The sequence below is a fragment of the Protomyctophum bolini genome (assembly GCF_963924005.1).
Source record: "Protomyctophum bolini genome assembly, chromosome: 1".
In the NCBI taxonomy this organism is placed as follows: domain Eukaryota; kingdom Metazoa; phylum Chordata; class Actinopteri; order Myctophiformes; family Myctophidae; genus Protomyctophum; species Protomyctophum bolini.
Window position 1 is genome coordinate 12,752,409 of NC_137862.1, and position 13,245 is coordinate 12,765,653.

Sequence of the window (13,245 nt, forward strand, 5' to 3'; positions counted from 1 at the left end):
ATTTTTGGTGTCAGGCATCCATGCTTGCCAAGCTCAGGGAAAGGGATTTAAAAAATGCAAAGTACTGTAACTCTGAAATGTAAGTCTGTAAAGCTAGTTTGAAGTTTGATATAATATCCATATAAAGGACATCCCTGCTGGTTTTAAGTATTGTGGGCATGCTCTGTTGTGGATGTGGGGCACTGGCGCTTAAGCCAATTGGCATCAAAACATTTACTGGAACCTCCCTGGTTCAATTCCTGGCTTGGGACCCACATTACTTGTTATCATCTGTCCTTACTTTTTATCATCTGTCGTTACTTTTCTGTCCTAGTTAAAATCAGTAGGCCCTTACAAACCTTTCCGTGCTTCAATCTCAACCCAATTGTTTTAACTCAAATCTTTGCTTTTTGAAGTCCCTGGAACAAAATATTTTGAGATAAGGGTTGGCGGCAAAGGTCTGTTCACCACTGCACTGATAATAGCAACATAGGTTTTTCTGAAAACTTCTAGGATTTAGAAAACAGAATCTGCCTTTATTTCTTTGTTTTATAATTTGTACCTGACAGTGTGTCTTTGTGGCACACAACATATTTCTCAGAACAGATGGTGAGCAGCATCTTTATGCAAAGGTTTGGGTTCCACTCAGTGGCCAAAGTGTGTACTGTACCATTGCATTTTATGTGTGTGTGTGTGTGTGTGTGTGTGTGTCTTCAACAAACTACAGCGAAAAATGTTTGTCGATCACCTATTTTTCTGATGACAACTAAATAAAACGAAATAAAACCTAAGCTATTATGACTAAAACTAAGACTAAATATATTGATAATTTCGTCAACAAATAAAAATAGGCTAAAGTGTTAGGGAGTTACTATTGGAGAAAGATCCAGTAGAACTAAAAGACAAGTCATTTTATGTTTGCTTGCACTCGGTTGATGATCTACAAGCTCACAACATCGAAGTCACTGCGATACATTCAATGTGAGCTTGTAGATCGTTTATGTTCAGCATGCAAACAAGTGTAAATTGAGGCATTACGATGCCATCAAGGCCCAGCACAATTAATTTTTGTAGACACAATCAACTGTAGATTTAGTCTACTAAAATCGTATGATATTTAGTCGACTAAAACTAAAACATTTCAGATGACTAAAGCGGAATGAAAATGTATTCAAAAGACTGACTAAAACTAATTCAAAATGTACTGTCAAACTACTGTCTCTCTCTGTCCAGACGGCCAATACCACCAGCCTGAGCTACATGGTGACGGGACTGAAGCCTAACACGTTGTATGAGTTCTCGGTCATGGTGACCAAGGGCCGACGTCTCAGCACCTGGAGCATGACAGCCCAGGGCACCACCTTTGAGAACAGTAGGAACACTGTACCCTCTACCCACATACACAATAAATACACACAGCATATGTATACTTTCTCACAGACGAACAAAATATAGACGAACACATACATGTTCTGTATGTACTGTACACAAAGCACTTTTCCACCTCATGGTGTCTACTTGACTCCACCAGGGAATATTTCCACTGCAGATATTACCCTCTTAAAAGGAGGATTCTGAGAAAAATGCATTTTAAGATCGCTGTTGTCACAGAGGTCTATGGCCGCGGATCTTGGTCATGATTGTTTACCGCTAGCTATATAGGTAGCAACCCAATACTAATGTATGTAGCATTGACCGCAATCTATCATAAAACACTATAAAGACCATAGGACATCTACGTCTTAGGCACAGAAGCCCTTACCCCTTATCCCACTTAAACCATTTTAAAATAGTTCAAAATAAGAAAATGGCAAATAAGTTTATGGATAAGGGGTAAGGGATCATGTATTGCGATGTCAATGTTACGAAGAAGATGAATTATTGAATTTTAACACGTGAATTACTTAACAAAGAGAAGACGGATTGTATTCGAAAGCTTATCTAAAGTAATTTGTTTTATGATGCATGGCATCTAGCCACGTAGCTCAACTTGGCACACGTCTTGCCGTCGTTTGAATTTGTACTAAATACAGGGACAGCCATATAGTGGTAGCAGTTTTGACCTGTTGTTATAAGGACCAAACCAATGTCAATATAATGTCCTGACGCCATTATCCCTCCACCACCCCAAACTAGCCCCCAGCTCTGCCCCCAAAGATGTGACCGTGGTGAGCAAGGAGAGCAAGCCTCGCACCATCATTGTGAACTGGCAACCGCCCTCTGAAGCCAACGGCAAGATCACTGGTCAGTTTATTTCTATGTATTTATGTAGCATTTCTTATTTATGTATGTATCACTGGTCAGTTAATTTCTATGTATTTCTTTCTTTCTCTTAAAAGGACAGTCCTGAGGAGAGTTTTCATTACATTTAATTATATTTCTTTGTAATGCCAAGTCTAAAGAAGACCAAGACATTTATTTTATAAGTGTCCTTTTGTCCCCAGGCCCCCCGCTACAACAATGCCTTGTGAAGGCTACATTATTATTACTTTATGAATGTATTTTTGTCCCCGCAGGCTACATTATCTACTACAGTACGGATGTCAACGCAGAGGTCCACGACTGGGTTATTGAACCAGTGGTCGGCAACCGTCTGACACACCAGATCCAGGAACTCACGCTGGACACCACCTATTACTTTAAGATCCAAGCCCGCAACTCCAAGGGCATGGGCCCCATGTCTGAGGCTGTGCAGTTCCGCACTCCCAAGAGTAAGTTGGCCCAAGCGTGGCCCAAATCCTGAGGGAGAATAGTACACCTATCGCCCCGAACCCACCAGATGCGCATGCGTGCATGTATGCGTTTTATTGTGGTTGACAGTTCTCACCAGCAGCTTTTTCAGAGCACATTTGTGAGAAATTGTCATATTTAAATGCTATCCTATCATCCTATCATTATTATCATTATTATTCACATAACTGGTTACTTTTCTCTAATGTCTCAAAGCCTGTATCAACAGAATAACGGTATGTCAATATGTCAAAGACAAGGGAAAGTCTTACTGGAACACCATCCCCTGCTTTTGAACATTCAGTTCATTCATTTGTAGAGCTTGTGAAAAATCGTGAAAATGTGGTGCAAATCTTTGAATATATATTATTTCACAGTGAACGTTTTTAACTCAAATATTTGCTTCTGGGGGGGTCGCTGGCACATATTTTCAGATAGGGGGTCTGCGGCCCAAATACAGATAATTCTGGGGGTCCTTGACATGAACAATTGGTCATTGTCTAGGTATTAATATTCGGGTGATATGATGCAGATATTGTGTATCTGTGACTGTATAATGTATTCCTATATAAATGCACGTGGGCAATTCTTAATGCTGAAAAATCTTCCTTCAAGTGCGCAAGCGGTTGTAACTTGTGTTGCACGAGCTATATGATTCCCTAATACTGTAATGGAAGCATTTTGATTCAGTGGCATCCTTCCATCCTGAGGAAATATTCAAGGGAACTTGTATGTTTCAAGGCTGCATGAAATTGATTTTTTAATTGGTTGAGCTGCGCATTTTAATTCTTCTCTAAATGCTTTGCTGATAACATTCCCCATCCCCATATTGCTTTCTCTCTACGTGTCCCGTCTCTTCATTTGGGTCTCCCTTCTACTCTTTCTTTCCTCTAGTTTGCAGTGTTTACACACTCTCACCAGTCTCTTAATTCTCAGTGGGTTTTGGTCTGTGCTGACTCACTGCTCTGCTCTTCTCTGCTAACCAAGTTTTTGCTTTTTATGTTCTCTCCCTTCCTGCTCTTCTTTGGCCTGTTTAGCTGAGTCCTCTGACAAAATGGCTAATGACCAAGGTAAAGTCCCTCTCCTCCCCTGCTTCCCGGTTCACACCGATGAGAGAGAGAGAGAGAGAGAGTGTGTGTGTGTGTGTGCGTGGGTGCGTGCGTGTGTGCGTGCACCCCCTCCCCTCTTCGATACTTTCATCTTCTGGGCTGATTTCAATTTGCAATGCATGACTTTTAAAACTCACTTTTGCTTTTAGAAATTAATTGACATTCTACAGAATGAAACTTACACAGAAGCAGAAAAGGTTGAATTGTGGTGTAAGCACTAGAGGAGAGATGAAAGGATGTGATGATGACATGTTTATTTGAAATGTTTTCCCTTCTCCTTTGCCAGCCTCCAATCTTCCAATGAAGCCAGGGAGCAACCAACCTCCTCCTGACACCTTTGGATCTGTGGGTAAGGTTTCTATGCTCAACATCAACATGACAAACTGCTTAGCTGGCACAGAATTCGAGGCAAGGCAAGACCTAACTCCAACTATTATCTGATTATGTTGCTCCAAAGAAAGCCTCACCCCAGGAACTGCCCTCGTGGCTCAAATAGTGAATTCATGTTCACTATTTGAGTACACTATTTGTATCATGTTCGAATTTCTGATTCATACCCAAGCTTTTAGTCTTTTTCTAGAAAGGGCTTAGTTGGCTCCTGTTATCTGTTTCTACACAAAGATATGTGAGAGGGTACTGCCAGAATACCTGCTAAATTTCTATTATTAATAACATTTGTACTAGCTGATAAATTATGAAAAATCGCAAGAAATCACATATTTTAGGTTTTTATTTTATGGATAATGGTTGGCTTTAGATTAAATAGTTTGAAGCGATTGTTATTGAAGTCATAGAGTATAGAGTATGTAGTCATGTATTATTCTGCCGAAATGAACTTGGGCAGGGTCTCAGAAACTACAAAATGCAACACAGACAATTGCAAGTTTTGCAACATAAAGCTTGGCTATAAAACTTCAAGTTCAAGTTCTGAAATTCAGGATTGAGATTTGTTTCTTCTGCTTTTGTCTCTGTGAATATTTCCCTCCATCCATTCTTCTCTCATTTCTCTTCCCCCACGCTTAATCCAATCCAGGCAAGTCGGGGGTGGTGGGCAACGGAGAAAACAACATATTGGTCATCGTCATCATCATCTCAGTGGGAGCCTTCACCATCATAGTGGTGGTGGTAGGAGCCTTCCTCTGCACACGACGCACCACATCTCACCAGAAAAAGTAAGCTCTTGTTTAGATCTTTTATTAATTTATTACTGTTGTATGATCTATGCTTTTTACTTTAATGTTTTAATTTACTCTTAACCCTTGTTCTCTTTGTACCATTCAGACTGTACTTCAGTGAAACTTCTCTTTTCTTCTGTTCTCGACACTCGCCGTATTGCTTTAACTCTTACCATCAAACCCTTCACCCCACCAGGAAGCGAGCAGCCTCCAAGTCCTCAAATGGATCCCACAAGTACAAGGGCAACTCCAAGGACCTGAAGCCTCCTGACCTGTGGATCCACCATGAACGTCTGGAGCTCAAGCCCATGGACAAGTCTCCTGATCCCAACCCGGTCATGACGGATACGCCCATTCCTCGCACCTCGCAGGACATCACACCAGCTGACAGTGGCCTGGAAAACAATCCACACTTACAGCAGCGGCGCAACTCCTACCGTGGTCAGTGGTGGTGCCTCCACTGGCGCTTCTTATTTAGTCTGTGTCCACTGGACACCTGGTATATAAAACAAAACAAAAAACGCTGTTTTGTCATTGTTTTATGTGAAGGTAAAGTCTTTTGACCCATCACAGGAATATTTAAACTTGGGAACAGGTCGACCCTATAAATAGGTACTGTAGGGCCGTTTTCACAGATGAGATATCCATTGAGATTTGTTTGCTCTCCCTATTTTGGCCACTGAATCAGGGTCAGTACTGTAGAAAACTCTACAGTAGGAACTGGTTTATATGTGATCATGCCTCTAAGATTATAGTGGTTATAGTGACATTTTATGTGATTTTCATGCAAAACATTTCATGCTTTTCATTAATGAGTCTGAATTCCATTAACTGGTCATGCTGCAAGGGTACACGATTACACGTTCACTCTACAGTATTACAATAAATGTGAACACAAATGGGTCAAAGAATGACATTCATCGGCTAAGCTCAGAACTATGCACCATCAGGGTGAAATAATCAATAACATGGCTCACAAAGAGAGCAGTTAGTAGCTCTTTCTGATTGGCTGGTTTCCACCGTACCTTTTAGGCCATGAATCAGAGGACAGCATGTCTACACTAGCAGGCCGGCGAGGGATGAGGCCTAAAATGATGATGCCATTTGACTCACAGCCTCCTCAGCGTAAGTGTGTGTGTGTGTGTGTGTGTGTGTGTGTGTGTGTGTGTGTGTGTGTGTGTGTGTGTGTGTGTGTGTGTGTGTGTGTGTGTGCACCTGTGCTTGCGTGCGTGTGTGTAACCTGAGTGGTTGGCGTTGTCTGCGGATGAGTGGGTTCCCCCACACCCTATAGCTAAATAGAAAACTATTGAATGTCCATGATTCAGCAGCTACTACATGTACTACATGGAGACAACAGAAATATTCAGTTAGTTCAGCAGTAAGCGGTTTCTTTTCATTTCACGTGTACAAACACATCCAATCTCTTTATAGCCTATTTGTGTTTATTTAAAATGAGAGGTAATGGGTTTAAAACTGCGTTTGCATGTACTGTATGTGCATTTGAACAGTCATGCTTTCCCACCCTTGGTCATAGCAGCTGGTTAAACATCTTGTCCTGTTTGTGTATTCATGTCCACGTACATCCACAGCTGTGATTAGTGCTCACCCCATCCATTCCCTTGATAACCATCACCACCATTATCATATGGGCAGCCTGGCATCACCGACACGCAGCTACCTCTACCATCAGGGCAGTGGGCATGCACGGCCTCATGCCTGCGCCACACCTCTCTCCCATCTAGACAGGGTGGATTCCACAGGTGAGACTGATGCTCCACTATGCTTAAAAACAGCAATAGTAAGTGGGGCTGGGCAATATATCGACATTATATCCATATCATGATATGAGACTAGAGATCATCTGGCTTTTTGAAAATCATTATATGGCATAACGCATAAGTGTTGTCTTTTCCTGGTTTTAAATACTCAAATCTTATTTTATTCTTCCAATACAAATGTATTTATTTATTTGAATAATTAATTCGAATTTTTATATCATCACAATAAAAAAGCCTATGTGGTCAACAATATTATGATATTTGATTTAGTCCATATCACCCAGCCCTAATAGTAAGTTTTTGACACGGCCAAGTCTCCATTCATTCATTCATTCATTCATTCATTCATTCATTCATTCATTCATTCATTCATTCATATATACAGACATGTGCTCCCATCTCATTGTACTACATGAACTAACCACAGCACTAACTCCCAAATCACTTGTTTATGCCCACCACTAATTTGCTCCTCTTATTTTGACACCAAACAAATGTGTAGAGATGCAATTGATCCCAGAACATCCAGGAGTTGCCAAGAAATGGAGTGAGGGGTAAACCTCGGGTTTGGATACTAACATTTTATAAATGTTTCTGTATTTATTCCATGAATGAATCTATTCACACAACTTCTGCAAGTCACTGTCAATACTAACTCATTGATGTCCTCAAGTCAACACCTCGTTTAGTGAGGCTTCAAAGTGTAATTAAGTTGCCACTTTCTCCCGTTAGTATGTTTCTTACAATGTTTCTTACAATGTTGACCCAGGTTTGACTAAAATAAAGGCAAACATTGATCTCAAATACAGGAAATGAAATATTATTTGGGGAATGGGATCCTGCAATGGTAACGGAACTATTAAACTCAACCTGCACACTGTACATTTTGTACTCAAGTATTGCTATAATGTGATTCATATATAGTCTAATATTTTTGATAGTTCACTAATAATTTAAGAATGAAATGCACATGGTCAACTGCAATGGTCAACTTTTTAAAATAATGGCCTACGTAATAATGTCTTGAGGATAATTACAATACATTTCTGCCTAAATCAGCTCTTTGTGACAACAGTAGTATAATGGCCTATGTAATGGCCATTTTATGTTATCTAAGTCAAAGACAATGGGCCCTATTTTTGTCACTGCCTTGCCCCTTTTTACCTAAACTTTTTTTTTTTCCTATTTTGAAAAACATTTTTGAATAGTTCAAATAGCCGATCTACAAGCTCACAACGTGTCAATGTAGTTGAAAAATATAAAATGTTTTTTCAAATTAGTGCAAATAGGCAAAGACGTTTAGGGATAGGCAGTGATGAAAATGGAGCCAAATGTGTATTGGGCCAATGTTGAAGTAGTAACTGACTTACTCCACAAATAATCTGGCCTAAACCAAGTCAAAACTCCATTTGGCCCAAGTCATTTAATCCTTTTATGTTAAATAACTGACAGTGTTATTGCTTTCGGTGAAATCATTAAGAAATATCATATAGTTTTGGTTCTGTTGTTTCTGTTTAATGAAGAACTTAAAGTGTAATTATTTTAAGAAGATGACATAATAAAATCTCTGAATGCTTTTACACAAGGCTGTAGGAAACATGATGTGCTGTCCAGGTGGTGTAACCAACAATTCTACATGACAACATTTCAAAGTCTGTTCACTTTGTCAATACTTATAAATTCTAAACCGTTGTGTGAACTCATTTCCCCCCCCTCCCACCACCTTCTCATCCCTCTCTCCTCTCCAGAGTCTGTGAGGAATACTCCCAGTTCTGAGCCTCTTCCCCCAGCCCCAGTGTCCTCCCAGCCCTCCTGCCCCTCAGAGCTCCTGGCGGATCCCGAGGGCAGCTACCATGGCTCCAGCACCACAGAGGAGGACACCAGCTATGCCAGCAACCTGCCCCCCCATCGCCCAGCCCACCCACACGCCCACGCCCACCCACTGAAGAGCTTTGCTGTGCCCGCCATCCCTGCTACTGCTCACGCATGCTATGAGTCGCCTGCCCTTCCCAGCACCCCTTTGCTCACTCAGCCTGGTGAGAAGACAAGCACGTCACATACAGTGTAAAGTTCTCAGTTAAAGTTTTACAGTTTTACTCAGTTTTACAATGAAGAAGAGCTGGGTGGCACTCACGACTTGAGTTGGAATCTGGCAGGGGAGGGTGTTCTCTGTTGCCTCACTAGCAACTCCCACAGGTCAGTCTGGGCACCTGCTCAGCAAGTTGAAACACAATCAATTGATTGATAATCTATCTATAAATGCACCATGTCTCTGTACGTCTGGCTGTACGTACGTGTGTACGGGCCTGCTGTAATAAGAGTGTGTGTGCAAAATTTGGCATCTGCCGGGTTAACGGTGCCAGGGATTAGCTGGTAACAGACGGACGGACGCACGCACACACAGACTCACACGCGGACGGAGTGCAAAACATACTCTCTCCCCATGCCCTTGGCTTGGTGGAGGCAAAAAGAAAGGTACTGTATCTGCCGGTACCTACCTAGTTATTTGATGTTCTTATTAGATAACATATTTTGACCAAAGGATTAGAAACTGAGACAACCTAGAAAGTTAGCATTATGTAACCAAAGTAAATTTTCATTCCACTGTGGCTCCAGTTTCCGGGAACAGAGTAGCATTCCAGCGCACTGCCATTCCGACTACGTGGCTTCCGCGTGCGGTTAGGTTTAGGATCAGGGTTAGGGTTAGGGACAGGGTTAGTATTGAGCTCGTCTGAATGGTGGTGCGTCGGAATAGCAGGCTTTGGAATGCCGGTGTTTCACCCCAGTTTCCATGGTAATCAAGCCTCTTGCACACATCCTACTGTATGTACTGGTGGTGTACGCCCCAATCATGCCTCTATTCATTAGAGGCTTGATTGGTGCGAGTACACAGCTGTCATTTGTTGACCGACTCCAACAAACAACAAACAACAAAGTGGCCAGAGATGATGCGATTAAAATATAACATATGTGTGCGTGACTGTTCATCCCCAGGAGCCCCCTCTCACCCGCACGTCGTCAAGACGGCCTCCATTGGCACTCTAGGCAGGACACGTACACCCATGGCAGTTACTGTGCCAAATGCCCCTGATGTGCCAGAGACCAGCAAAATGCTGGAGGATGTTGACAGCGTGAGTATAATGTCCCCAACATTTGGCATCTGTAGTCAAGTACAAAGAAGCAATTGACTAAGATTGTGTATCTTTTACAAGGCTGATGGTTAGGAATTTTCTCTGGCCATACTTGCAGTACTTCATCAAAAGTAATAATGATAGTTACTGGCATCTGTCAGTTGTGTCTTTTTGCCACTGTGATACCAAACACACATTCCAAATCCATGTCTATTTTATTTGGGCACTAGATTTTGAAGTAAACTTCCAATTGAACATTGATTTTAACCACAATTTCTTTCTGTCTGTTCTTTTCTGTTTTTTATTCATCCCAACTTCACTCTCACCATTTTGTGTCGTTCTTGTTGGCTGCCTTCTGACATGATTTCATTTGAATCTTAATTCATTTAATTTCATTACATAACCCCATAACTTGAATGACTTTTACAATTGAATCTTTTCCTCAATGCCTTAAACCCTTGATTGGCTAATGACCCATACTATTGACTTGGCTTTTGTTTTGGTTGTGTTTTCGCCGTTTGTCTGCTTCTTTTTCTTTTGTCATAATGTTCACGACGCTTCAGTACCATTGACCCATCCCCAGCTCACCTCACCCAACCCATTTGACTCCCTGCCCGCAGGAAAAGATCCCTGACTGATCCTATTCCTTTCCTCTCCTCCTCCTCCTCCCCCCAGGTGCTTGCCTCCCTACCTCCCTGCCCCTCCCCTGCCCCCCGCAGTAACCCTATTCCTCTCCCCCAGAGCTACGAGCCGGATGAGCTAACCGAGGAGATGGCCCACCTCGAGGGCCTGATGAAGGACCTAAACGCCATCACAACAGCGCCATGAGCAGAGTCGCGCACACACAAACACGAGCACACACAGTTTACGCCTTTCATTCACGCGGGAAGAAATAAGAGTACATGCAGGAAAACACTCTAAATTAAATACACACCTAAATAAATAACTTGGGAGACAGAGGCTCATGGACACAAAACGGCTTCTTACAGATATGGAACTCTCATATGCCCTGCAGTTATAAAAACACCAGACTGATACTTACAGTACAAACTTTTTGGCTTACCTTACTCAGTCTCAGGAAGGAGAAGGCTGTGAGAGGGAAGAAGAGTGAGACACTTCACCTTTTTATGAAGAAACATTCTCAAGAGACGATTAACATTGGTCGCTTTCAACCGGAAGATTGTGAATTTTTCCTCAGCAAAAAAATCAATGGGTTTTGTGGTGTGCGAGAGGAGGCCACACGAGACAAGACGCCATTTGTTCAACAGCAACTAGAAAGGAGAAAGTCTAAAAATATGCTGGTATTGATGTTGGTGCTCGAACAGCACACTCTACACACAGTGTTTGTTTTATTCGTGTCATTTATTTGTGCATTTTGTATATCTATTGGGCCGTTTCAGTGAAGTGAACATTGGATATCAGTTCCCTATACAAGCCTAGAGTATCCATAAATGTGGTCATTTTTAAGCTGATTTTATTTTTACCCCCTCCCCTTTTTTGTCATATATTGTGCCATGACTTTTAATTTTTTATGTATTATATTTTACACACATATCCTTATAGACATGTACATATGTTTTTTTTAACTGCCTCATTATTTTTATGTTTCCCATTGTGTCGTTATTTGGGATAAAAGTGGGATGCGATCAAGCCTTGATGCTCACTTTTTCTTATCGGCAGCGGAAAAGATGCCCATGTTTCTACCGTTCATTTTGTGTTCCCCATGTACATTTGAAATGTTTTTGTTTGTCGTGGGAGCTCCGTTTAAAAAGCCTTACCAACGCATTTGTACGTTGGACTTTCTAGATTACTCAACTCGTCAAGGATGATGCTCTGAGTTATACTGTGACACCCGGTATAGCGCTGTTCCCACCCGTCTAAAGGTGACAGTTTATGACATTTTGTAAGACTTTACAGTATATCCACACAGGACTGGGGGACCCTGTTCTTAGCAGTGTTGAACCCAAACACTTCACATTGCAGCTAGTCAATCAATCATCTGCAACAAAACAGCAATCTGTTGTGTGAGAAGTTCTATAAAATGTGTGTCTTGCTTCCAAAAGCCAATATTTGGTTTCAGAAGTCTGTATTTTGCTGAACCAGGTTTTTCTGCACAATGGAGTGTTTGTTGTTTTCTCTGTTTGCTTCAAGAAACACAACAGCATAGCTCTTTTTTTGTCATGTCTTGTATGATGCAAAAATGTTGGCCTTTTGAATTGGACTCCCCATATTTTTTTTTACATTGTAGTTTTTGTATGAAGAAAAAAAAAGCTTGTTCTGTACACAATTCCAGTGTAAAGAGGAAAAGATTAAAGTATGTTCATGTAAGAAACTAGTTTTTCATCTACCCTCTTACCCAAAGAAATTTGTCATTTGCAATCATAGTTATTTGCTCTACTTTTGTGAATATCATGTTTCTCATTAATGTACATCTTCATGAATGTCAGTATAACTGTAAGAGATTTTAACTATGGATACAAAAGGAACGTTTGGAAGAAAAATAAAAAATAAAAAAAATGGGTTGATTGAAATCGGAGGGGGTGGGGGAGGACCGGACTCCATTTGGGAAATAATCTATTAAGTTGTAAACAGTCAAACCTGTATTGCACTTTTTCACAATTTTTGAAAAGTACATTTCTTACATATCTTGTGTTTAAATATCAAGCTGTTTGTGTAACGTAGTGTCCTAGGTTAGCAGCAGGCAGCTGGTCTTGTTTTATGTTATTTTTATTATTATTTTTTGCTTCAGAGATGATATGAAATTGAGCAGTGGATCATTTACTGTGCTGCTGATGAGGAATTCTGTTGCTTGTTTATGTACAGAGCTCTCTTTGCTTTATGTAGAAACATTCTGTGGCTTTTTAAAAAATGTTCAAAAAGTTTTGGAGAAAAAAAATGAGATTTTTTTTATCGGTGCTCCTATACATTGTGTATACAAACTATTATGAATACTAACAAAGCTTGTGTTTCCATTTGTCTTCTTTTTCATGGGATATAGTGAGTTTTTCTTCAAATTAAATAAAGAAGAATTAAAGAACATGTCATGGTAATCAGACATGAACTGTTCAGCATAGGGTGCTGCCACACTATCAAAAAAGCTGCGCACGATTTCGGCTGCACAGTGCAGCTTCAAAACCGGGTTTTTAGACAGCTGGTGGATGGAAAAGAAGCTCCACTTCCGCGGACGACTTGCGCGACGGCCAGATTCCCGGAAGCGCTCTCCTCCGCATCAATCGTCCACCAGCTGTCTAAAAACCAGCTGTGCACACACACTGTCCGCGGCGCAAAACCGTTTTGCGCTTAGGTCTGGAAAGGGCTATAGAACAGCAACAGGCCTTGCAGT

General features: G+C 41.1%; 1 protein-coding gene across 4 annotated transcripts in view; it reads left to right on the top strand.

Moving 5' to 3' along the window:
- The window catches only part of neo1a (neogenin 1a), a 180,999-nt gene extending 168,138 nt beyond the window's left edge, over nt 1-12,861 (top strand). For 2 of the 4 annotated variants that reach the window (XM_080768351.1, XM_080768353.1), the window contains exons 18-28: nt 1,213-1,351; nt 2,116-2,223; nt 2,496-2,690; nt 4,105-4,167; nt 4,852-4,990; nt 5,190-5,434; nt 6,026-6,118; nt 6,583-6,753; nt 8,520-8,807; nt 9,766-9,902; nt 10,578-12,861. In XM_080768351.1, the coding sequence (XP_080624477.1) occupies nt 1,213-1,351; nt 2,116-2,223; nt 2,496-2,690; nt 4,105-4,167; nt 4,852-4,990; nt 5,190-5,434; nt 6,026-6,118; nt 6,583-6,753; nt 8,520-8,807; nt 9,766-9,902; nt 10,578-10,730 (1,731 nt within the window). In that variant the 3' untranslated portion in view covers nt 10,731-12,861. Of the gene's footprint in view, nt 1-1,212; nt 1,352-2,115; nt 2,224-2,495; nt 2,691-4,104; nt 4,168-4,851; nt 4,991-5,189; nt 5,435-6,025; nt 6,119-6,582; nt 6,754-8,519; nt 8,808-9,765; nt 9,903-10,465 lie in introns of all 4 variants that reach the window. The other 2 variants (XM_080768352.1, XM_080768354.1) reach the window with 2 other exon arrangements.
- Nucleotides 12,862-13,245: the final 384 nt, after the last annotated feature.